The sequence below is a fragment of the Triturus cristatus genome, chromosome 10, assembly GCF_964204655.1.
Source record: "Triturus cristatus chromosome 10, aTriCri1.1, whole genome shotgun sequence".
Taxonomy (NCBI): domain Eukaryota; kingdom Metazoa; phylum Chordata; class Amphibia; order Caudata; family Salamandridae; genus Triturus; species Triturus cristatus.
The window spans coordinates 487,437,163-487,463,609 of record NC_140593.1 but is presented as its reverse complement, the minus strand read 5'-3'; the positions used below and the strand labels follow the sequence as shown (position 1 = coordinate 487,463,609).

The 26,447-nt window shown below is 43.1% G+C and overlaps 1 protein-coding gene across 1 annotated transcript in view; it reads right to left on the bottom strand.

Moving 5' to 3' along the window:
* Positions 1 to 26,447, bottom strand: part of ADARB2 (adenosine deaminase RNA specific B2 (inactive)) — a 515,069-nt gene that overhangs the window by 188,596 nt on the left and 300,026 nt on the right. Inside the window, exons 5-6 of the mRNA XM_085630113.1 lie at positions 16,928 to 17,096; positions 3,950 to 4,101 (exon numbers count right to left, since the gene is read on the bottom strand). Of these exons, the coding sequence (XP_085486239.1) occupies positions 3,950 to 4,101; positions 16,928 to 17,096 (321 nt within the window). The remainder of the gene's footprint in view (positions 1 to 3,949; positions 4,102 to 16,927; positions 17,097 to 26,447) is intronic.

The window sequence follows — 26,447 nt, the reverse complement described above, 5'->3', positions numbered from 1 at the left end:
TGGAACTCAGGCATGAGGAAACAGGCCTTTAACAAAGCATTAAATCGGTCACAAAAATCCTGTCTAACATAACAAATGAAAACAGCTTATTAAAAAGACGACATGCCTGGACGGTGATTAATTCATATGGCATCAGGAAACTGCAGGTTTATTTATCAGCACATTTCTCAAACATTTTAAAGATCCAATTTATGAATTTACGCTTTGGAATGTGAGAAATAAAGGATTTGATCCCCTCCTGGAAACACCATTACCAAAATCAAGACTGCAGTTTGTGCAACTACAAACATGAATCCCTATCACATATTCTCTGTGCATGTCCAAAGTTATTAAAAGAAAGAAAGATACTTTTGAAAGAAATATTAATTCATATGAACATATGAACATGCAGGGAAGCTGTAACCACCTGGTTGGGTGGGTCTTCGATTCCGCTGGTCTTCAGGGGGGTTAAATTCATAAATGTGTATCTAAAGGAATCAGGAAGAATTGTAGAAGGAAACCAAATAATTTAATATACAGTTCTATGATGATGGTTTTTAAGATGAGGATGATGTTATGGTGCAGCACTTTTTGGACAGGTCTTTGATGGTACGAAGTTTAGAATAATGAATGAAGATTCTATTCTTTTTTATAAATGTTCTTTTTTTATATATAGGATGCTTTAAGTAATCTAATGATATTATATAATGTAATGGTTTTACAAGAACGAACATTTGAATAAATTTGACTTTGACTCATTTTGTGTTCTCTTTAGCACTGCCTTATATTCAATTGGATGTGCAGTCAACATAAGCCACTGCTAATTTAAAGAACTTTTGACCATAAGCTGGATGCACAACACATCTCAAGTCACCCACATTTTTAATGTTTTCATTACAGTATCCTGACTTGCATGTTAGAACTTTCAAAAAGATTCTAGCAAGAATTGTTACACCCCTAGTGTTTGTAGAGAGGGGATAATCAACACCAAAGTCCTTGTCTACAAAGGTAATCAGTGAAATTTCATGTAATAAAAAGCATGTCTGCAGGCTTAATGCGGTATAATACCAAGACACCCTTAAATACTTATTGGTTTTAAAATATGTGCTTCCTAATAAATAAATAAATCAGGCCTATTTCCACTGTTGTAATCGTTATAAAAACAGATAAAAACTATGGCCTCCTACATGAGTTTTTCAAGTGAACCAAACAGCCCTAAAGTCTTTATCGTCTGCGTGTCACCATAACCAACTCAGACCTACTTTTTTCAGTATAGGCTTTCCCACAAGGTAACGATCTGGTACACAATACTAAAATTACAAATATTTACAAAATTACAGTTGTCAAAATTATATAACATTTCTACAAAGAAGGCATAAAAAGGATTATCACATTCTAAATTTTCTGTCTCCAGTGTTTATTTGAGTAGGTCACCAACACCAAAACCCTTGCCTACTATGATAATCTATGAGATTATATTTAACAAAATACCTGCCTACAGGCTTTGACCACAGTGTAACAAAAATCCACCACTAAAGGTATTTTGCCTTTAATACATGCTTTCCACAATTAGTAATTTAGGCCTATTGACTTTTTTTAACTTTTCATAATAAAGAGATCAAACCTATGCATTCTGACTTAATTTTTCTCAATGAACCCCTAAGGCCTATAGACTTTTCAACTGGCTTGAGGTCATAATCGACACAGGCCTACTGAAGTACATATAAATGCCAGCAACCATCCTGCATACAGTTATAAAAGTCAAATATGTACAAAATTACAGTTGGAAAGCCATATACAACCGCTCTCAAAAGAGCTTAAGAAGGATTATCACCCTAGAAATCATCTGCTCCCAGGGTTTGTCACAGGGGATGATGAATGCCAAAACCCTTCCATACTATGGTTTTCACAGGGGATGATGAACATCAAAGCCCCTGCCTACGATGGCAATCTGTAAAATGTAATGTAACAAATTCCGGTCTACAGCCTGTAGCACTGTGTGATAGCAATCCACTGTTAAAAGCCTCTTGGCTTTAACAAATGCTTTCAGCAATAAATATGTCAAGCCTACTGACCTAGCCACAACATTTTGTAATAAAGAGATTAGACCTATGGCTTTGGACATAACTTGTACAAGTGGACCAATCAGGCTTGTGCCCTTTATCATTGGTATGTCAACAGAACCACCTCAGGCCCAGTCTATTGAGGTTACACTTTCCAACAAGGCAATCATCAGGTAGACAGTCGCAAAATTAGAAATGCAAACATTACAGGTTTCATTGCAAAATGCTAGGGACCAATAAGGATTATCACAGTGCCCATCTTCTATCCTTGCGGCTTGTCAGAGGGAGTACCCAGCACTAAAAGCCTTGCCTACTATAGTAAACAGTGAGATTCCATATAACAAAATAACTCACTGCCGATTTTAACACTGTTTAAAAATCCACCCTTAAGTGTCCGTTGACATTAACATATCCTTTTCACAATAAAAAAACACAGGCTCCCTCACTTTATCGTAACTTTCCACAATAAACAGATCTAGCTGATAGCCTTGGTTATTGGCTTGCCACTAGAGCCATCAAAGCTGTGTTGTGTTCAGAATAGGCTTCACACATGGCAGCCAGAATAGAACAAACACCATACTTATCTAATTATCTAGGAGAAGTTCTTTAATAGCATTGCAGTGGCATTTGTCTGACCCTAATGGGTAAGTTTCTTCTATGATGATGGTGTGAGTGACCAAAAGTTCAAACAATAGCTGTGCTTGATAAATAGGCTGGCTCAAGCAGCTGGATAAATAAAACATCTCAGCTGTTTGAAGGGTAAGAACTATTTTTGTGGAAGCACACAGCTTTTAACAAATCAAAAGCTTTATTCAGGTGAACTAACAACTGGGCAGAGCTACAGCCCCTCTCCTGAAAGCTAATTTTGTGATCACATAAGGTCTAGCGACAGCTGCACTGTTAACCCAGACTTAAAATGAGGGTCCAGAAAATCTGGGGACCACACAGAAAAGGTGGCTTTGTTATAGTTGTGAAACAAGGGCTGACTGCTTAAGTTGAATAGATAAGTTACAGAAGAGTCCTGTCATTAGTGACATGAGTGTGTCGGCGGGTATGGAATGTGGTGAATCGAAAAGTGACAGCTCTGACAAGGGCTTGAGTGATGGTTCTAGGACTCTGAAATCTGATTACAGTATTGAAGTGGTATTGGCTGAAGGACATGATTGTTCAGAGAGTGAGGGAATTTTGAGTCCTATCCCACTAGCTTGGTAGACCCCACAGTGTCATGTATTGTTCATTGTTACAATCCGTTGTCTGCACTGGTGGTGCAGGGTGGCAACTGGTGCTAGGAGAGGGTTGCAAATGTACATGCTGTTGTGGGCACCTAAGGATTAATTACTTTGCCACTTACTTGCGCTTGTGACACCACTCTCTTCATTTTACCAAATCTCTAGATCAAAATATAATTTAACAGATAGCCTTTCAAGTGTTTTGAAGAAGAAAAAAAACAGCTTACGGATGAATAAAATACACTGGGTGTTAGTGGTGCAGTTCTGTATTGACCAGTTGACTGCCATTCACTTCATTCTCTGTATTATTTGGTGTGTTCCTTCACGTTTTGTTGCAGACTCAGGTAGTGCAGTAGCACATTTCTCCTCATAAAAGAATCTGTGCCATGCTCTACAAATCTAGTTTCCACCTATCATAATCAAATAAGTTAATTGTGGACCACCAACATACTCTTACTTTTGATAGACATAATACTTAGCTCTTTTTGGCAAACTGTTGCAAAACAATTCAAATATATCCCACACAAATTTAGTAAATTTTCACACGATATTACGAAAGAAGACGGGGAGGACCTTTTGGAGACAGCTGTACAAGGTAGCCCCTTTTCTACTAAAATATAATGCACAGTTCATTTTGAAGGAATCACACACATTTTGTTTAAAGTTGGGGTGTCTTACAATCAGCTGTGATTTCGTAGGGGGAGTTAAGGCGCGCATCTCCGCACGGTGACGTGCTCACGTACAGATGGAATAGGACGCTCTCCTTCAGCCTGTAGCTCCCTTCTTTTAAACGCACAAAGATGGACCTCTCCCAGTCTTCCTGCCGCTTGCTGCAACATAAGGAGATTACAGAGCTTAATATTTTTAAATCACAATGCAACATGGCAATATTTTATGCTTTAGAAGTGAAATTTGGTCAAATAACGCAGAATCGACTCTTGTGTGCAGAATGTATAGCCCTTTGACCTTGATTTAAATGTTCCCATAAGATGTTTGGGGGTGGCTGCCATGTTGAAGAAAAGCCCCTGCCACCATTTCATTTGTATCTTATATACATACATAAGGTGGCAAAAATCACCTTGGTAAATTGAAAATGTGTATCTCCATGTTTTGCCTTCTGGATGTTTGGCAATCAGAACTTTCCATACCTGCACTCGAAGCACCATGCATAAAATGTGAAACGTGGCTGCACATGTTCCATAATAGGAAGCCCCCTCCAGCTCAACGTGTCACACATGACTTTGAGCCACTTGCCAACACGGATTGGTTGCATGCGTCAGAAACGTCTATCTATCTGCACATACGTGAGATCAGAGAGACAGCTTAGTCTATTTGGCAAGACAGATAGATTTGTCTTCATTCGCCATCCAGTTTATAGCCTGTGGGATTTCCCTAAACTCCCTCCAAAATGTTTCTACCTCCGGTGAAACAGAGACAACGGCTGCTCTGTTTCACTTCTGCCCTCTATCCAGCGCATGCGCCAGCTTGGAGAGTTCGTTCACGTGCTGCACTAAGTGCTTTCTTTTACGTAATTAGGCGCACGATCGTGCACGTATACAAACACTGATGTGTGAACCTTTTTTTGCAAAAATGACGCTGCGTTTCTCTCCTTTTCATGCCTGCTTATACATTTGTGCAAATATGCAACTGTCTTCGTTTGTGATGACAGAGATGTGCATATAACATTTGTTATCAGTTGTTGCACGTTTTATTAAGTTGTGCGCGACTGACAATATGGCCAAAATGTTTTTAGACATATTCTCAACTAGGCGCCACTTCATAAAAAGTGCACTAACTGATGAAAAATGCAATACGTACATCTACACTAATCATAGAAGTGTGCAGATGAGCCCATTAAGGATTACGCATAAAAAAAGATGAAAAGTGCGGCTGCGTGCGGGCAAAAGGTGCACGTTTTTCATGATAGGACCCCTGGTGCTGTGAATGCTTAAAGCAATTGTTTTTTCAATCTGACATTAGCCAAGCCCTTTTGATATTTCGAAAATTATAGTAATGCATAATGGAGTTCCGAATTGGGGCTCTCAACAGCCCTCTTCATCCATTAGTCTGCATTGTCATTCAAAAATGTTTGCCGCCCATTACAGCAGGTAGCACGGGGCAATGGGTGACCCACTTCCCTACCTGCCAAGATTTCAGATTGCTTATGTGTGACATTGTCATAATTTGAGTGTAATTATGAGTGACATTCAATGACTATGAGTGACACTTTCTCGCAAGCAAAATGAAGCAATAAAGATGAGGGAAACACATAAATATCAGAAATTACCCTCATCTGAGCAACGAGAAGCTCTAAGAAGATCTTAAAACTGCTGCAAAGCACCAGAAATGGGAGGGCACTGTGGGACCCGACTGTACCAAAAAGGATGTTAGAGGCCTCAGCACGAATGACTGAGTGCAAAGTCACAAGGGAAGTGATCTTTGAGGTGCGGGGATCCTGAGCCAGGATGTTCCTGGCACCTTAACTAAACCTTTAGGCCAAAATGTTTGCCAACTAGGGGCAATATTATACAAGTGTTTCTGGGACACAACAGGTGTTTGCCGGGGCACTTTGGGATTAAAGCAGGGGCAGCAGACACTTGTGCTTCCCCTTCTGTAATACTGATAGCGCTGGCACATATAAAGCGCCAGGGCTATCATCTGAGGGCGTCCCCTTATTTGCATGGGGCAGTGCTCCATGCAAATGAGGGAATCCCTTTGCCTCTGCGCCAGCGCCGTATTACAGACGCGGGCGCAGAGGCAAAAAAGCTATCAGGGGCGCACTGACGGTGCCCAACCTATATAGTGAGGCACCCTCAGCATGCCCCCTTGATTGCTGACTTTTGGAGGGGGGAAAGAGGGTCCCATGGACCCCCCAGACACCTCCTTGCAGGCAGGTGCAGTCACTCACTGCACCCGCCTGCAAGAGGATCTCTTTCCCCTCTTAAAGGTGCAGGCGGGTTGCCGCCTGCACAGTGAAAAACTGAGCTGCTGCTTCAAAGCAGCTCTTTTTTCACATGAACGACCTCTGCCCAGGGCAGCACAAGTTTGCGGCTGCCCTTGCGGCAGCGCGTTCGTCATAATACAGTGCATTTTCCTTCAGCACGCCGGGAGCACTTTTTAAAAGGCAATGAAGGAAAAAGCGCTGAATTTATAATAGGCCCCTAGAACTGCAGCAATAATTCTAATTCCAGGATGACCAGGGTTGTGGCTGAGATTAAGTGTTTCCATCTGGCATGATATAGTTACACGGCCCAGGGTGAGTTTTGCACCTCTGTGCAGTGCAGTGGATCAAGGACAGCCATCTCGCTTCATGTTGTTGGGGCACAATCTTTCCAGTCCTGGGGCTTCCTTTTACCCATGCCAATCACAGATGTAGAATGCGTTACAAAGAGGAAGGCAGACATACAATAATCATTATAAGCCATATTGTGATAGGATGAACATGTAATAACAATCTACAGTCAGAAGATATCTGCGTAAACAGTGAGGACCTCATTACATATTGTGCTAAGACACAAGGTTGTAAATCTCGTTTGTTTTTTACAGTGCTTTGACACTGCTGGGAGCCAGCTCAGGTATCTCAGACCTGAAAAGATAAGATTCCACTTTTCTGTGTTGGGAGTATGTCTGGCTAGTGCATTCGTGATGGCTTTTAGGGCTGAAAGCCTTGATTTAGGGGTGGCTGTGAGCAGGGCATTTGTGTAGAAAGGCCTGGAAGGAACAAACAACTCTACAGTGGTCTCAATGTCTTTTGCTGGAACAAGGAGTTTAGTCTGCACAGGGTGCGTAGTTGGCATTGTGTATTTTTGCCTTTAGCCATGGACATCAATTAGAGGTTGACAGAGGTAAAAAAAAAAGGGCAAAATAGAGTTGCACTGCGTAAGATCTCAGGCTAACAGTAAATATACTCTGAAGACTACAACTCCTAGATGCCTTAGCGTGTTCAATGAAAGTCCGGGACTGGAAACATGGAGTTCTAATAATATGGAGGGAGGCGTTAACGCCAAGCATGGAGTCATGAAGGTGAAGTCACCGACAATTTGACTGCACGGTGAGGATGGCTGGGCCCTCAGGCAGTGCAGCAGGGGAAAGCCGAACCTGGCGGCCCAGCCTGGTTTGCTCGTGGCACCTACTTCAAGACAGCGAGCTTCGTTACGCCTGATGGTCCACCGGTCTTAGCAACGCCGCAGTCCTGGACTCATTGACTCCACTCATGGTTGCACCAGACCACCACTCTCTGGCAGCGGCCCTACAGATCCACTCTAAATCTTATGCACGCTAGCCTGGGGGCCGCGCAGTGCGAGCTCAGCTGCAGCTCTGGGCTCCTGGCAGTGCTAGTTCAGCCACTGGCTCCCTTTCCTATGAGTGATGGAATTCTGCTCTTTCACAGGGAGCACATCTTCATACAAAATAGTTATTTTCAGTGCAGGGCACTGCTATGGCAATGTGTGCTTTTAGAGGCCAAAAATACCTTTGCTTTTAGCTTATTTGTTTTCATATTTGGGAAGGCCTTATTGAGCCCCTAACAACAACGTTTTGCAAATACCATGACAAAATAAAAGAAGCATTGAGAAAGCCAAAAGGTTGGCTGACAATGCCAGACCCATTGGTTTTGGACTCCTGATGGTTTTTTGGGTGCTCAGAAATATCCTTTATAAAGTCATGAAGGATTCTGTTTTTAACCGTGATTAATTGAAGCTAAAGTAGGCTAACAACATAACAGAGGCACCCTCTAAAGGGAAAAGAAGTGGTAATTCTTTACAATACCTTGCAGGAGATACAAAAAGAAAAGAAAAAGTTTTTTCTTTTCATAAAACCCTCACCCACCCGGGTTGCCCTTTGGTGGCATGCTTTATCATTGGGTCCATCCCTGTCCTCTACGGACAGGGGCGTTCTACTATCAACAAATACGTGGGAGCACTGAATTGTTAAATATAGGGGGGTCCCTACACACCTAACCACATATGATAAAATTAAAGGGAGTGGGTTTTTAGCAAAAATGAAAAAGGTTTAAAAATACCAAATTTGTGGGTCCAAAAACAAATGTATTCCCTATTCCAAAAAAGGTATGTTAAAATCTGGGGACATGTGGGAAAACCTTAGGCTTCAGTACCTATCGTTTCCCTTTTGGTCAACTAGTTTCATGCTTTTCCCCAAGGCATTTCGTCAGGACCTAGGAGGAAACATTATGTTCCCACTCCAAGTGTCACACTTGACACAATAATAATGAAGATTAAAGTTAAAATAAATATTCAGCACCTAATTTGGCCTGTATTAAATATCAAAAAGACTTATAGTGCAACCATCATTGGGCCCCATGAGTCCATCGGTGAATATGTGACGCCTGTAGTCAAACCTCTGTCAAGGCTACTCCCTCTCTGTAAAACCTGACCGCGCTCTACCGTGGCTCCGATACTCACCAATGGACTCATGGGGCCCAATGATGGTCACATTATAAGTCTTTTTGATATTTAATACAGGCTAAATTAGGTGCCATATATTTATTCTGACTTTTTTCTTCATTATTATTGTGCGGTTACAGTGAATGCTGAGCACTGCAAATGCTTGTTCATTCAGTATGCTTCCCCTCTTGGATACCTCGCCCAAAGTTGCCCTGAACATTACAAACAAGGCATAAGGAAGTGCGAAACACTGATCCATTGCCCCTGACTAGCTATGTGCTTCATAAATGACTGTCACTAAGCAAGTGTGAAATCCAAACAAATTTCATTAAACAACACAGTTGTCATGAATCTCTATCAAGCAAAAAACACAACAGTGCATAGTAGATGCATATTCTTTTTCCAAACATGTTATGTTAATAACATTTTTAAAGCGCGACTGTTACCCTAAGGTGTCCTGGCACTGAGCACTGCCTAATTGGTTCCCGCGGAGTGAGACACTATAATGTAAATAACCAGGTTTTCAGTCCTCGCCTGAAGGTGAGGAGCTCGGTTGCATTTCTAAGGTGGAATGGTAGAATGTACTAAGCTTTTGCAGTGGAGGCAGTGAATCTCCTGCCACCCCAGCAAGCTTTTTTGATTAAGGGAACAATCACTTGTTTTGCTGCCAGGGAGCGCAGGTTCCTTCTAGGGACGTACAATTGAAACTGTTGTTTCAGGTAGTCAGGACCTTCTCCCTTGAATGCCTTGAAGACTGTGCAAATGGCTTTAAATTGGGCCCGATAATTCACTGGGAGCCAGTGAAGCAGTCTTACTTCCCTCTTGACTGAGACAAACCTAGCTGTACCCATCAGCAGCCTAGCAGCTGCGTTTTGTACTACTTGGAGTTTTTTCATATGTCTCATTTGGATATTCAAGTAGAGACTATTACAGTAGTCTAAACGTGACATAAGTGCTGTAACCACTGTCCTCAGGCTGTCACCAGAAATAAGGAACTTTATTTTCCTCAGAATTCTGAGGAGAAAGAAACATGAGGAGACAACCCCACTTATCTGATCTCCAAAAGTGAGTTTATTTTCCAAAATTGCCCCCAGGTTCTGGAAGTGTTCCCAGTTCTTTCAGCCACCAGTCCGGTGTCCAGATATTCATGTTATTACCAAAAATAATAACCTCTGTCTTTCCAGAATTAAGTCTCAGGCAGTTAGCGTCATCCATCCCGAGATGGCTTTCATGCAGTCGTGACATTTTATTCCGGTTTCAAATTCATGGTCACGCTGAAGGGACAATACAATTTGCGTGTCATCCGCATATGATGTCAGTTGGAACCGGAATGACCATATCAGGGCTCCCAGTGGGGACACGTATACATTAAAAAGTGTAGGGCTCAGGGACGACCCCTGAGGCACCCCACCAGGAAGGGAGAAGGGTTTAGACCTAACCTTGTCCAGGTCCACTGTTTGTGATCTATCAGTAAGGAAGGATTTCAGGAGGTTCCAGGCCGTGCCTTGAACCCCATTTTCTGATAGAAGGTCCATCAGAACCCTGTGATGGACCGTATCGAAGGCCGCCAAGAGATCTAACATGATCAGGATCGCAGCGCCTCCTTGGTCCAAGGCCCCTCTAACCTCCTCTGTGGACTTGATCAAAGCCAACTCTGTGCTGTCTTCAGCTCTGAATCCATATTGTGTTGGATCCAGTATATTATTGGTCTGCAAGAACCAGCTGAGTTGCACTTTCAAGGCTTTCTCAATCATTTTTGCCGTTAATGGGAGGCGGAAAATAGGTCTATAGTTGTTCAGGTCCTTTGGGGTCAAGGTTTTGCTTTTCTGAGCAAAGGCAAAATGGATGCCATTTTCCATTTTTTGGGGAAGTGACCCAGCTTAAGAATAGAGTTGAACAAGGGAGTAAGAGCTGCCCCAATAGTAACTGGGATTTGTTTGATCACAGAGGCAGGGCATGGATCCAGAGGGCAACCTGATCGAATCGACGTCAAGAGTTTGATCGAGTCTTGTGTCTCTAAAGGAAAAAAACTGTCTAGTATCGAAGTTACATTAGGCATAGTGGGCACCACCCCGGCGGATGCTTCAATATCCTGAGCCTGTGTGTGTGCAAATGATGACAAGATGGATTCCACCTTTAGCTGAAAAGAGGAAGCAAGATTTTCACATACTTCAGGATTACTCTGTATTTTGGACGTATTGGGGGCCTTGAGTTTAACAAGAGTTTTGAAGAGTTCTTTGGAAGAGGATTTTGCCAGATTAATCTTTACTGAAAAAAAACTCCTTTTGGTATCCAGGAGTAGTTTTTATAAAGAGAGAGACTTGCTTTATAGGCCTCTTTATCAATCTTACGGTAACCACTCCTCCAGAATCACTCTAACCGTTTACAGGCCTGTTTTTGCATTCTTAATTCTCTGAATACCAGGGGGCTGATGGATGGAACCGTTTAGGAGTCCACCATTTTACCGAGGCAAGTTTATTGCAAGCAGCCTCTACCCATTCCGTGTAGGCAGCAGTTGCATCATCAACTCCCACGGGCAAGTTGCGAGCTATTGCTTTAAGTAGATTTCCTAGCTCTGTACTATTAATATCTTTCCAGACCCTAATGGCTATCTTATCCTTGGACTCTGATTTGCCTTGAGGATATGTTGTCCGTGCCAATTCAAATAGAATGGCAGAGTGATCTGAGCGGCAACACCTTTGTGCAGGTCAGATTGGGATGACTGGAATAGATCCCATCAAGAGTTTGTCCTGCTACATGGGTGTGGCCTTCTACCAGCTGCTTGAGATCCCCCCCAAGTATCACTTGGCTCAGCTTTGCAGTATCGGGGTCTTTATAATCCTTGAGATAAAAATTAAATCCCCCATTGCAGTAAATGAATTTAAGCAGAGACCATCCTCTAGCAGCATCCCAATGGACTCCAGAAAATCACCTCAGTGGCACAGTGTCAAAGGCAACGTGTTGCTTTCGAACACACAAGCTGCACATTGCCAAACTCAGAGAAGTCTGCGCACAAGGCACTGGGCAATGGCAACCACATCAGCTCTACTGGGAAATCCAACAGAAGCGCCTTCCTGTGCGACACAAAGCACACAAAAATACATTTACCAGGATCTGAGCTGCTCATTATCCAGATCCTTATGGGCAGACACATATGAATCAACCAAAGTACTATAAGGGAGTACAAGTTGCCGGTGCATTCCATGCAAGAGCCAGTTAAATGAAAATACAATACGAAACACAAAATATTCATGTGAGGTGAAACAATGGGATGTGCATTTAATATATACTTTCCCTTCTTTAATTCTGTGCGTTAGAGTCTTATGTTGTCATTATGAGTCATGCATTCATGTGAAGAGCTCCATCTATATACTTGGGTTAGAGGTCAACATATTTTAAGTCTTTCTGGCTTCAGAAATAAAGGAATTAAAAATAGTGGCTGTGGCATGTAATAGCCAATTCACAGCACAGACTGTTCAACCTAGTATGCATCTTTAAATTATCAAGTCAGTGGCCCTGATTACGAGTGCAGGTTTTATTTAACATACCTGATAAATAATAATACCACGGGGTATTGGTGCGATAAATATCACCTATTACGTGTTCGTGGAATAACATGCATACTTGGGTGTCTGTAAGAAATTGGGTTACTGGTTGAGGGGGGTGAAATCCTACTCAAGCAGGAACCACAATCCTTGTCAGGGTAAATTCGCAAGCAAACCCTAAATTAACCTGTGCTCAACCCTTGGATAGCTTGGCACAGAGCAGTCAGGCTTAATTCAGAGGCAATGTGTAAAGTATTTGTGCAACACTTCAAACAATAGCACAGTGAAAACACACCACAAAAGGGATCCCACACCAGATTAGAAGAATAGAGTAATTTTTAATAAATTAAACAAGACCAGACCAACACACATCTAAACAGTAGAACCAATCAGTAGAGAGGAAAATATTGCATTATAAAGCTTCAAGTGATAAATGCGCCAAAATTACAAAGCGCCAAAGGTGGATATCTGGTTGCACTGGACCGAGACAAAGTCACAAGTTCAGGCCGACTGCGATGAAGTGCAGGATGGCTACAGGAACCCAGTTAGACCAGCTGAACAAGAGTGCCTTAATTCCTGGTTGCAGAGTGTTGCGAGGTCCTGCGCCAAGGATGAGTCACACAACTGAGGTGATACTGCGGTTCTGAGGAGCTGCAAGGCTGTGATGCAAGGTCCTGCATCATCATTGAGGATCCATCAAAGAGGACTTGTGATGCGAAGTCCGACATCAAGGATGAGTCACACAGCAGAGGAGACACGTCAGTTTTGAGAAGCTGCGAGGCTGTGATGCCACGCCGCAGAGACAGTGCATTAGTTCTACTCCAGCTTGCGCCATACAGCAGAGGAGATGCGTTGGTTCTGAAGAACTTCGAGGCTACGCTGCAGAGTCCTGGTGCCAGGAAAAGTCCATGAAGCAGAGGCGCAGCATCAGTTCTGCTTGGAGTTGAACAGCACAGAAGAAGAGATGCGTCGGTTCCGCTGGATCCACAGATGGGCTGGCAGAGCATCTACAGGTCCTCCTCCAATGGTCTAGGATTGGGGTGGCTCCACTTGCCATGGACGGACACACAGTTGCAGAGTCCAGGAGTGAGTAACAAGAGACTTTGCCTTTGGAGATACTCTGGTATTCCTGGGTACAGGTGGCAGGTCCACCTCTTTTCACCCAGGCAAGAAGGCAGCAGACAGCAGGTCAGCACAGCAGGCAGCAGTCCATCAGGACAGTAGTCCAGCAGAGCAGCAGTCTTTTCAGCAGCACAGCAGTCCTTCTTCCTCGCAGAGTCTTTCGCAGGCCCAGCAGTGTACTGAAGAGATGGTGTCTGGGGTCCAATATTTATACCTGGTGCCTCCTTTGAAGTGGGAGAAGCTCTTCTAGAGGTTTCCCTTTGAAGGGCATATGTTTCCTGTCTCCCCTGCCCTGGCTCCAGACTATCTACAGGGGGTATGCAATCCTTTGTGTGAAGTAGACCACAACCTATTTAGGAGTAAAGGGGGGCTGTGCCTAACTCCACCCTCCAATCCTGGCAGTGCTGGCACATCCAGGCACACCTAAACTCTGTATTGTGTGTGACTGCTAAGGAGGAATACACAAAGTCCAACTGTCAACTACACCCAGTCGTGTGACACAGAGACAGGCTGCAGGCACTAAATGGCTAAGGCAGGAAAATGCCAACTTTCTAAAAGTGGAATTATATTTTTTTTAATTTAAAATTCCACTTCACAGTAAGTAATAATTTTTCATTATAATTCCAAAGACACCAAACATGAATTGTTTACATGTTCTCATTTGGAAGTTACAGCTTATTAAATGTAATAATGTAACTCCAATGTTATCCTATAAGAGAAGCAGGCCTTGCCAAAGTGAAAAATGAATTTGAGAGTTTTTCACTACCAGGGCATGTAAAACATAAAACTACATGCCCTACTTTTTAAATACCCTGCACCCTGCCCTCTGGCTGCTCAAGGCCTACCCAGGAGGTGACATATTTATTAAAAAGGAAGTTTAGGGTCTGGCAAAAAGGTTTATCTTTCCAGGTCAACATGTCAGTGTACAACTGTACCCACAGGCTGAAATGGCAGGTCTGAAACACGTTTAAAAGGTTACTTAAGCGGGTGACACAATCACTGCTGCAGACCCACTAGTAGCATTTAAATTACAGGCCATGGGTACATCTATTCCCACTTTACTATACTATACTTATAAGTAAAGGAAATATGCCCGTTGGGAATAGGCCAGTGTTGCCATATTTTAACGAATGAACACACAAACTTTTGTACTGGCTAGCAGTGGTATAGTGCACAGAGTGCTAACGCCAACAAAAATGAGATCAGAAAAATATGGGGGAGTAAGACAAAACGTTTGGGGGAAGACCACCTTAAGACTGACAGGTCTAACAATGTTTAACACACCAACATCTGCATGATATGGTAAATACTGTATGCTTTTCCCTTGTTACATTTTGGCAGGTTTAACCTGCTGAAATGTAATGCAGGTTGAGGTATTTAACACCTACAATAATTATCAGATGTGTTAAATACAACCAAACTCGAAATTCCAGCCCATGTAACAGGGGTTTACAGAGAGGTCGAAATACATGCACCATCTTGTAATCAAGCCCCATACAGGATGGAGACAAAAAAGAAGATGCAGGTAGAGGACCACCTACACAGGTTCCACAGACAAATGAAGCAGAAAAGAGTACTAAGCCACATGAGTGTAGAGGCCAGTACCTAGACGATGAATGTCTGGACCACATTGAACGGGACCAGTATACTAGAACTGAGGGATACACTGGTGTAACAAGCAAAACATCATTGGACCAGAATAAGGAACAATGGATCAACCCAAAGTGACAGAAGACCTCAAACTAGAACCAATGTCAACTTTTTCAGTATATAGAAAAACCAAAAGCAGATCCAATGTGATGAAACCAGGTAAAATAAAGTGTGGCGAATACAGTGCTCTATAGAAAGGGAACACCCATAGAGGTGATACACTCAAACACAGACCTACACTGAGACATAAATTGTCAAGTTTGGTATTGATGGTTTCATCCTCAGACAGGAATGGCTCCAGTTTCACCCCACCAGCTTTGCAACTAGAGTATCTTCTCTTAGTCCTAGTGTCACTAATAACAATAATTTAGAGAAGCTGCTATGTTGAATGAATAGAAATCAGTCTCATTACAGATGCTTGGCGTATATGAATCCATCATAATTTAATTTATAATGAAAACATCATTATAGGCATTTGACCTATCAACTTACGACAAACATTATCATCTCAGTAGTACAAATAGGGGTGTATTCCAATTCATTCATGTATCTCTGTCTCACATGACACTAGGTTACATTTGCGAACTCAAAATGTGACTTGATAGTCATGATTGTCAGTGGTAAACAGGTTAAAACATTTGTTGATGTTGACACCGTGTTTTGCCATACAAATCATTTATTACCAACCTACATCATCCAAAGACCACCAATAGGCATTACTGTACAAACAGTGAGGGTGCACTTTACGACAAACTTTATCGTGTTTATGATTTGGGGGATGTTCAACATTGTCAGTGTTTTAAAGGCAGGTGACACAATCTCTCTGTTAAGTGCAGCACTGTCCTAACCAAAATAAAGCACAGACACCGTCCACCCCCAAAATATACCAAAATATTGTTGCCAATTATAAGCACTATACCTGTCTGATTTCTCGTGACTTAAGCATGAGAACCTACTATCTCTGAGTTGAAAATGTATTAGTGCCAGGAAAAGAGGAACCCGTCCTGAGTTTGCCCCCAGTGTGTGGGCAGACACAGTGCAATTCCAATCTAACATCAAACCACCACGGGAACTAAAACATACAGTCGGGTACTAGTTTTTCTAAGTATGTTAGTCGATCAACAACAGGAAAAATACAAATATATAAGATAGCTCCTTAACAAGTATGTGCCTACCACATTGGAACATAACATCTACTGTAAGCCACAGCTCCAGGTTCTAAAATGAAAAAATGCTGTTTCCGGAAATAAAGCACTGACATGCTATGGATATAAGCATTTCAGAATAAAACATAAAAAACATGGAGACCTAGCTTGACGTTCCATGTACAAGTTCAGTGAATGGTCCTGGTCTCTAGGTGTTCACAGATAGGAAGGGTTAAGTGGTGGGGCGAGGGTGGGACACGTCTTTTCATTCCAGTCCAGACTGATGGACTAAGGGTAGATATACACTGTAAAAGGCAAGTGGATTTACCTGCCCCCATGAACATGGATTGAGTCTCGCCGATAAAGGACTGCGACGAGGAAGTGGGATGAGCTGGTATTTCTCAGACACATTGTGCAACATTACATGACCGAAACTGCAGCTGAATGTGCCTCTGAGTAATGGTAAAGTGCGGTCCCCCAGTGTATTATGCGCCTCCGGCGATGCTAGATCCAAGGACTGTTTTTATGATTCACACGCAAAGAAAAATATAAACAACGTCTGTGGATCCTAGATAATCTAATCTTTGCTGAAAGTAAATTTCCTGGTGTGAAATAAAAAGCGAAAGCCCCAGCTGTGCCGAATTACTGCTCTTTTCTATCCTGAGCCTAGGGCCCACTTAGAAGACTCTGAAACGGTTCCATAGCACTCCCCTGCTCCTGATGCCTAGATGACAGATTTGTTCCACCAGTGATCATTCAGCATTTCATAGACACCAGGAGAATTCAATTTACCTTAGATGGAGCTCCAGCTGCGAGTAGAGGAAATGAACAAGCGCTCTCCTCGCCACCGCTTCTGCGTGGCAGTCGTTGACCACGAGCCCTTGGTCGTTAAGGTATTCGCCATTTATACACTTGGTGCCCGACGACAAAGCAATTACTTGCGCTTGCCTAAGGTCCAAACCTGTGTGAAGAAAAGATAGACAAATGTAACCATAAAGAAATGCCTTGGATATAGTAGGGATTTGCGAATTGATATAGTCTTGCATTTACCACCACAGTGCACGCTGTGGCAGTTGATCATAGTAATGTCCTTGTATTGACCAAATTCCCTTCCGCTGCTGCCAGGTTGGGTATTAGCGCTATTAGTGCGACGATGGATCTATGGTGTACTGTTGCAGCGCACACGTACTACAGTAACTCCTACATAGAATAGCCTCCTACAAAGTTAACTTGTCCAATCAATAAGAACATTGCGAGAAAACCCCTGCTGTAAGAGGCCATAAACATCTCGCCTTGCGCCTTGCGCCGCTCAACAACTTCTTGCTTTATGAGATACCGGTTGAAGAGGGCATCAGCGGGAAAAAAATATATCCAATGCACTTTTGGCCTTAAATTTTACTAAAAAAAGAAAATACATTTTACCATGCTTTCTTCCTTTCTTTATCCCTCAGCATATGTTAATATAGATAATACACTTACATAGGGATTACTGTGCATCAATATGGTAGTTCCTCTGGAATACATGTGTTGCAAAATGTAAGGTGCCTTTTGAGGTGATTGTAATTGTATCCTGGAGTGAGGCGGCCTTCTCCAAAGGGTGCAGTAGGCCTCCCGCTTCCTGACACTGTAAACTCCACCCTACTGTAGCAGGATTTCCGGGCCGTTGATGGGATTGTGTGACAACTCACAGGGCTTAACTGTGCTTTGGCCTGGAGTGTATAACAACCTCTGAATCTCAGAATTCAAGGTTGGGTGGTTCAGAAGAGCTGACAAGGGACAGGCCTCTTCGCGCAAGCTGACATTTGCGCCTTGGTCACACTTTTTGAAAATTCAGCGGCCGCTTTAAAGCCTGCGGCTCAGGGGGAGCGAGCGGTGTCGAGGATGCTAAATCCATCTCCAGTCGTATTTTTTGCTTTAAATCGTGCCATGGTTGGGCTAAATTGAAATGGCTATGCGATTTTTCATTGTACAACATTGTAAACATTCGAAACAATTTGCCCATGGCTTTCAGTAGCCAATCACCAACAGTATGTCATGCATGCAAGTTAGAGGCTGCTATGAAAATGTGGTGGCAGTAGCAATCAAAGATTAGCGATAGGTTTCAGACATCCATATGTTCTATATGTTATAAAACAAGACAATGGTACCCTGGGCTAAACGCCCCCAGCTTGAAGTATGCAGTCTGCATGCTGTCCTCTGCTTGCATTGTTCCACTTCAATTGACTTTATCTGTTTGTGCCCTTCCTTCTGTTGCCTGTTGTAGGGCAAGGCGAGGTGGAGGAGGGCGATTCCAGCCTTTGCAGTGATTTTTGTTCTGTAATGGATTTACTAGCAAGGGTCCTATTTAGGTATATAATACATTGTAGGGTTAAGAGCAGCATATCCCAGGGCCCACTCGTGTATAACTGATCCAGGCAATAATTGTTCGATAAATGTGAGACACTTCCACCAGCACGTAATTTAGCAAAATCTAACTTTATGCAGCCAGACATAGTTGAAATAAAAAGAGTGGTGCTGGACTATTTTTCTGGATATGGTTTGCTGTCTCACTCAATAAAGCCAAAGATGCTCAAGGCGTGATTCTCCCCAAAATAACCACTTCTCTGCTAAATGGACAGTAAGATAAAATGAACGGAATATAGGGGCTCATTTACAAGCCCCTTGCGCCGCCGGTGCGTCCCTTTTAATATGGGAAAAAATGACGTACCGGTGGCGCAAGGGGCTTGTAAATAGAATTTTTGAACTTTGAAAAACTTCCATGAATATTCTTGGCCATTAGCTTGACTTTCTAAATAATCGCACGATGCTGCCAGCTTTCTTGTTTTTATCAAATGTGATTTAGGGCTCAGAGAATGCCGTTTTGCACTAGGCCACATGACCAATGGGGTTGGAAACGGTATTTGCTAGTAGGATCCTGAAAAGCCGTGGGAAAAAGGCGAAAAACAAGAAGTATTCCTTCGGTAACCAGAAGCATTCTTTTCAAGCAAGCATTAACAATGTCAAAATGCCAGGCTTTGTGATTATGTTATGCATACGGTAATGAGAATGGAGAGGACCTGGGTGGGGCAAGGAACCGAGGAATATTTCAAAGCTGCACTGAATATCCTGCTCTCTCAGAATGCCATTGCCGAATTATTAATGTGCCATTAATGGACGTTTTAGAGGGCATTATCATCAGATAATAGCTCAGGCCAAGTTATTTATGTTGCGCTGAATCTCAGGATGCATAAAGCAGGTGATGGCTCAGTTATCCCAATCACCTGGCAGTCTAGATGGCCAATGAGTGGTATTTGAATATGCTAATAGAGGGAAAAATATGAAGTTTAAAAGAAGTAGGTAAACTGTGCTCTGTTGCCAAATATACTTGCTAAGAATTACCGATTGTGAGAGTGTGTGATGTGACATAGTAAAATGTGCTTTGGAATCAGTTATATAACAATAGCCGGAGTTCTCACGTCCTGATTGGCTGGAGGAGTATTATTTAGAACTACAGAAAGCAGGCCTTTATCATTAGTTAGTGCACACATTTGGGTGAATTGACTTGTCAGCAGCTTTCCCTTAAAATTAGATTGCATGTCCTATGACCGGTTTGCAACAGTACTGCAAATTACCACATAATTTGCCTTTTCTTACAGCATAATTTAGTCAATACTGCTGCTTGAGTTGGTCCTCACCTAATGCAGAATTCCGGTGGCCCTGGTAATAGCCATCCTTTGTTGTTCGAGGACCAGTTACATAGTGTTTCCTGGTATGATGCCTGAGAAAGAAGGACTTTAAAGGGACAAGTTAATGCTGCTCTATAAAACTGTAAATAAATATGGAATACTGAATCTTGGAAGCTAATCAAAGCCAGGCACAATTCACACAGCTGGATCCTGCATTTTGCTCTTATGATTTATCTGGATTTACTATATTTTTTTCAAATGCACAAACACCTCAATATAAGTATGTAAGTAAATCTATGATAATTACTGGTTTGCAACTATATACTCCTTTTTATACCTCAGTTTCAGCAGGTTGTTGGCAAGTAGACTGTCCTCATTTTTTTCCCCGGGGGTTTTATATAGCACGAACTTGACCCGAAGGCATCGGGTATCAGAGCACTTTACACGAGCACCAGTTGCGCTACATGATGGCACATTCATTTTTGTTAGGCACGGGGAGATTAAGGGGCATATCAGCAAGGCGAGGCGATAGAATTATTGCCGCTTTTGCGGCCGATTTCGGCCGAAATGCGGCGATAATTTTATCGCCTAATTAGCATGCTCACGCTAACGTGTGAAAACTTGCGTTAGCGTAGGAATTCCTAACGCCCAGCTTTGCATCTCTAATGAGATGCAAAGTGGGTGTTCCTGACCTGACATGACAGGAGAAATGTCGCTAAGTGACATTTCTCCTATCATCAAGCCCCACACTATGAAGCATAGCGGCAGGAAAAGTAGTGATAACCCCTGTTATCGCTACTTTCCTTATGCCTGCTTCAGGACTGACTTAGCCATGATATCCTATGGAAGGTGGATATCATGGCTAAGTTTTTGAGTCCCTATCATCAAGCTAACGGCACATTGCGTGAGATTATCGCTGGGTTTCCAGCGATAATCTCACGTTAGGCAGTTAGCGTGAGGAATTTTATCGTTTTTGAGATAAGTGTTGCTAATAGCACGCTATCTCAGTGATAAAAATCCACGTTAGCCGGCGATAATTATCCTAGCGCTAAGTGCGCTTAGCGATAATTATCGCCGGTTGTTGCTGATATGCCCCTAAGTGATTTGCCCAGAATCACAGGATGTTGCGTTCTTGCCGAGATTCAAACCCGGTTCTCCAGATTTGAGGTTTACTGACCTAGCCGTTAGGCCACATCCTCTCCCCTAACGTGTAAATAAAGTGAAATATGCATTTCACATATTTTCCCCTGTATCCTCTCCACAACAAAAAACACTTTTTCAGGTAGACAAGTCCCTCCCCTTCCTCCATCTGCTACATAGAGGTATTTGGAGCATCCAAATTGCAACCTAATTGTATTCTTAATTCAAGAAATTTTAGAACTCAAGTTAGATTTGTCACTATGATGAGAAATGCTATTGCAAATGTTTCCATAATGTCACAGCTCTTGGCGTTTTCAAATCCATCCCCCTGGCCCTCCACGGGAACAAGGCTGGACAGGCCTTTTATTCCACTTGGCATTTCCCCAGCGGGCTGGAGCCCTTGAAGGCCGGTTGTGAAAGTCCAGTCCCTCTACTGGTGCCTCTTTCACTTTCCCCAGCTCCACGAGGCTAATTGTAGCAGGCACTGGAAGGCTTTGAGCAAGCGGGAAAGACAGGGAGTGAGTGAGAAGGAGAAGCAATCAGAAAGGAAGAAAAGAGTGAGGAGAGAAGGAAAGAGAGAGAATGGAGGGATAGAAAGAGAGCTTGCATGAGGGGATGAAAGGATTTTAAGGATGGTTTGAGCATTTTTGCCAAGATTGCATTTGGTTTCCCATTCCGGTCCTCCATGAGAAGTTCCAACGCTCATCTGTGACTTTTTGGTAAAACATAGCAACCTGACCAACTTCCTGCCGTGGTTGTTCTGTGAATCTGAATCTGTCATTTGTAGGAACAGATAGCACTTTAGTGCACTTATGTTGTCCTTAAGTGCACAACAGGTTTTGTGAATCCAACTTTGAATCAGTATTTCCAGAAGATATTGTTTCCTGCACATTCTTCCAGGTTAAAAAAAATGGATATCCTATAGATTACATATTATCTGAACGTAACCTCACTGTGCCATTCAGATGATGTGCCTATGGTTGAGCTGAAGGATATGTGTAATGTATAGTGTTGCTTAGAAAAGTCTTAGCTGACTTGACCAATAGTGCCACAGACTTTTGGCAATCCGTTTCCTTTGACATTCCTTTTAGGAGATATTGCGCATCAGTTCAATAGGACACACTCGGGCTGCTTTAATGCCTTAGGCCGGGCTCCCATTTGGACCACCGAATGAGCCTTGGCTGGGGCACAACAGAACTGATTTAATGCATCAAAGCACAGCAGGCTCTGGGAAAGGGGACAAAGCTTTCGGTAGCACTCACCTAGGCTGCCTTAATGGTGTATTGTGTCATCTGCTCTGGGTATATAAAACCCTTCGTCAGATCTCATACAGCCCATAAGGCATTGCATGGTCTCAACAGCTTTAAGAGCACGCCACTTTCCAGATCCTAATACGCAGTCTCCTGAAATCCTCAAAGACTGATAGACGCGCAGTCCAGGATATTTCACGCAATATTTGGAAGTTTCATGGCACTATGAAATGTGTCCTGCTTTTATGATTCTCATGCTATGCTCTGGCAGGGGTCTTAAGACTTGTGCTCTTCATTTCTGTTTTGGGGGTCTCTATTGAAGCTGATCTAAGTACTTTGGGAGAATTAACCGTAAACATGAAATATGAGGTAGATTTTCGAAAAGGTGTGCTTCAGTCTGTGGCTAAATTGTGCCAGTTGTTGCATGTTGAAGGGTCTCCAGCAGCACTCATTTTTGGGCACTACGAGTTATTTTTCAAATTTTGCTCCAGAGTAAAAAACAGACACAAAAAAGGATAGTAAGAGAGAGGAACAGAAAAATAGGAGGCATAATAAAAGGGCGAAGAAGGAATGCAAGAGTACAGTTAAGGGACAGAAAGTGTAGGTGGGGGAAGAAAGAGGCAGGAAGTGGAATCAAGACTGGGCATCCTTGGCAACACTGGCATTCAGCAGCACTTGTGGTGGGTTCATAAGTAAAACCTTGGGCCCGCTCTTATATTACTTTTATTTAAGCACTGCTGTCAACCATCTTTTCTTTAGGGATAAACCAGCACACAGGCACTTGAAAATGTCCTTGCATAACTGCAGGCTACTACCAGAAATCATAGACTGAGCCACTTATTTCAATTCATTACCACCTGCCAGTATCCAAACAAAGGTCTACTCAATGAACTGCTTAGCCACACGCTTTCTACACAGTGATGGTTTTAGTCATTCTCTGCACACACTATGCAACCCTTACTTTTCTATCATACTACCAGAAATTATAGAGCTCAGTCTATCATGGCACCAACAAACCCCACATAAAACACTACTCCGTATTGTGGACCATATTCATCCTTATTTCACGCAACGCAAAGCAGCAAGACCCGTTGCTGCGCTGCATGAAAGGGAGAGGGCAGGAATGCACTATAGCTATTTAGATATGGTGCATTCCTGCCTGTGCTGGCCCACAAACTGCTGCGTAATGCCAACACAGGCACCAATGCACCATGGTGCAACGGTGCCGGCATTGCAGACAGGATTATTTTCCTGCAGGAAGGGGGTGCCTTCTTGCACAAAAACAAACTTCTGAGGCTTTTTCTTCTTTCTAGGTGTGCTGCACTGCAGCAAGGTGAAATAAAGATATTTCTCACTGTTACACCTCACCTAGGGAGGCCAGGGGCGTAACACTGGCAGGGGCCCCCCAAGCTCCAGGGGGCCCCCTCAGCACTGCACTTTGGCCGGGGAGCTCCTGATAGAGTCCGGAGGGGGCCTCTCCACGTACCTTGCAGGGGGGCCCCCTCAATTATCGTTACGCCACTGGGGGAGGCATAGCATTTTGTGCATGTCCAGGTTAACTATTCTAGGTAAATCTAGGAATGCACCAAAATTCATGGGTGGATCTTGGAGACACAGGCTCCACCCATGGAACACCACCCTGGGGCAGAGTGACGCAAGACAACAATTAGTACCACCTTGCGTTACTCCAGACTTACCAAGCCACGTGGCACTGCACAGGGTGGCCTTGCGTGGCTTGGTCAAGCTTATCTAGGGTTCGCGCCGCCCTTGCGTTACCTTGTGTTGGCGCAAGTGCGATGCAACACTTTGATAAATATGGCCTTCAATTTCTCAAATTCATGCACTCAATTGATATTTAAAGTTTTGTGGCGTTGTTTTTTAACACCCGCCCAATTTTTAGCTACGTGCAGAAAATACTACATTTTAAGGAGATGCAAAAAGATAAATGCAAACGTCGAGCCACGCGCCGCTTCCCGCTTTCCCATCTGATATCCGGAAAATGGACACTTCAATGATGCTCTTTAAACAGAATAGAAAGGGAGGAAACAATTGCTGCCTGCGTTTAAACTGTCAAGATATATCAAGAGCAAATGGGAAAATAGTGTTTAAATATCAGACTCATCTTTTTCACGTTGATAATGCGATTTGTGCATGTGCGAGGGGCTTTGGAAATGGAAGCGAATAAATGGGACGGGTGACAGCCGCGCTCTATTGTTTCCGGTAATTTCGGTGCGCGGTAAATGGATGCACATAGCTGTTAATTATTTCTAAAACATGCCTGAGCAGAAAATCTATTAGCGTCTGAATAAAAAGGGGGGACAATTTCTCAGAGCAGACTCCCTTTCTCCTGCTATCAAGAGAGAAAATGTTTCGGAGCAAATAGCTTTTGTCAAGCCATTGTTTCCGCTTCCCTCGACCTGTCTCGAAATAGCCCGCAGTGGCGGCCAAAGGCATCTTGTGTTGTGTTAGTTAGTTGGCCTAATCAGAAGTAGGGCTTTAAGTGGGCCGGGTCTTGCCGGTGCTCAACACCGGCAGTTCTGAAAAGTAAGTTTCGAGACCGGTCTATCGGGCTCTCCATTTTTGCCCTCACCGTCAGCGTGAAAAAAAAGCTTAATTCTTCAACATTAACACCCTTCACTGCCAGGGACATCTTAAGGTTTGGGGGGCTCTGGGCCAAACGTACTTTGGGGGCCCCTTCAGATCATCTTTGAATTTATGATCGAATATCAGCTCTTTCAGCCTTCTTTGTCCAGGTCACTGACAGTACACAGACTCACTCTCCAAATGCTAACTAAATGTTTTTACATCCAATATTCATGGACGTGTTTTCGATATTGTAACACAGCAGCAGCTCACTAACATTACTGCAAATCATTTCTGTGACATCTCCAATTTCTCATAGATGAGGTTCGGTTTTGATCTACAAGAAACTTTTTTTGTAGATGTTGCATGAAACATAAACATAATTTCTCTGCAAAATGTCTGTAATAGACTCTCAAATATCACCCACATTAAAAATAAAATTAAAGGAAAAGGGTATTAAACAATCTGTTTAAGGCTCATTCAAGGTCATCAGGTCAATCTCTGCAGAACAGAGCTGGTTCTTTCAGGGCCCCCCCCCTGAAAGGCTGTGGCCCGGGGCCAGAGCCCACTTTACCCACGCCTTAAAACGTCTCTGTTCACTGCCATTGATGTAACTTCAAAGATACTCGTTATGTTCCTTTCACAGTCTCACCATGTCACAACTGAAGCATTTTCAGTGTTATGTACAACAAAGACATAGTTGTTGCTTATTTATCTTATGCAACAAACAAGCATTGACAAAGCCAACAGTCCTGGCTTGTTGTCGCTGTAATGTTATTTGTTGTATTATATATCTGCAGGCAATGACAAAAGCAACAACATACTAGTGGGGCGGCACACTATGCTAAGCACAGATTTTTAGCTTGTGTGCTTTTAAGCCAGGCTCTAAATTACACCGGCCACGCCCCTTTGAGAGACCCTCCCAGTTTTTTCATCCCACTTAAACCCCTGATCAGAAGCATGGCTGTATACGTAGCATCCCTAGTGGTCGGGGTCAATGATAAAGGGGGCACATGATTGCAAGGTTGCCATATTTTCACGTCACTACCATTTAGCCCACCAGTGTCCACCGTGGGTTTGAGAGGATTTGATCCATGCAAGGTTTTATTGAAAATCTGTTACGCCTTAAATTTAAGGATGGGCAAAGTTAGGAGGTCTGTAGACTTAAAACTTTTTTAATTTGGAGAGTTTCGTATAATGCATAGCTCCTACCGAAAATGAAGGGCAGAGTCAGTGGTGACGACAGGGCAATGGATGGGCAAAGTTAGGAGGTCTGTAGAATCACAACTTTTTTAATTTGGAGAGTTTCGTATAATACATAGCTTCTACAGAAAATGAAGGGCAGAGTCAGTGGTGATGACAGGGCAGTGGGAGGACTGGTGCTGCCCAGCAGCAGTCTCTTGTATCCCCGGCTATGGGCCCCTGAGTTAGCAACACAACGTTTCCCAGATGTTCGGTCCTCCTGTACCCCGGCATCAGCCTATAAGGCTCCCAAGGCTTCCTAAAGCAAAAAAGGGTTACAGGGGTGTGAGTGACCGGGGGCGGAAGGGTAGTTTGTTAATAAAGGTGAAGTCATTGCCCCAGACTCACTTAGGCCTTGTCTGGTAGCAATGTTCTCCTGGATGCATCAGATTCAGCTGTAATGATGACAAGACTGAAATACTCTTCTTTGGT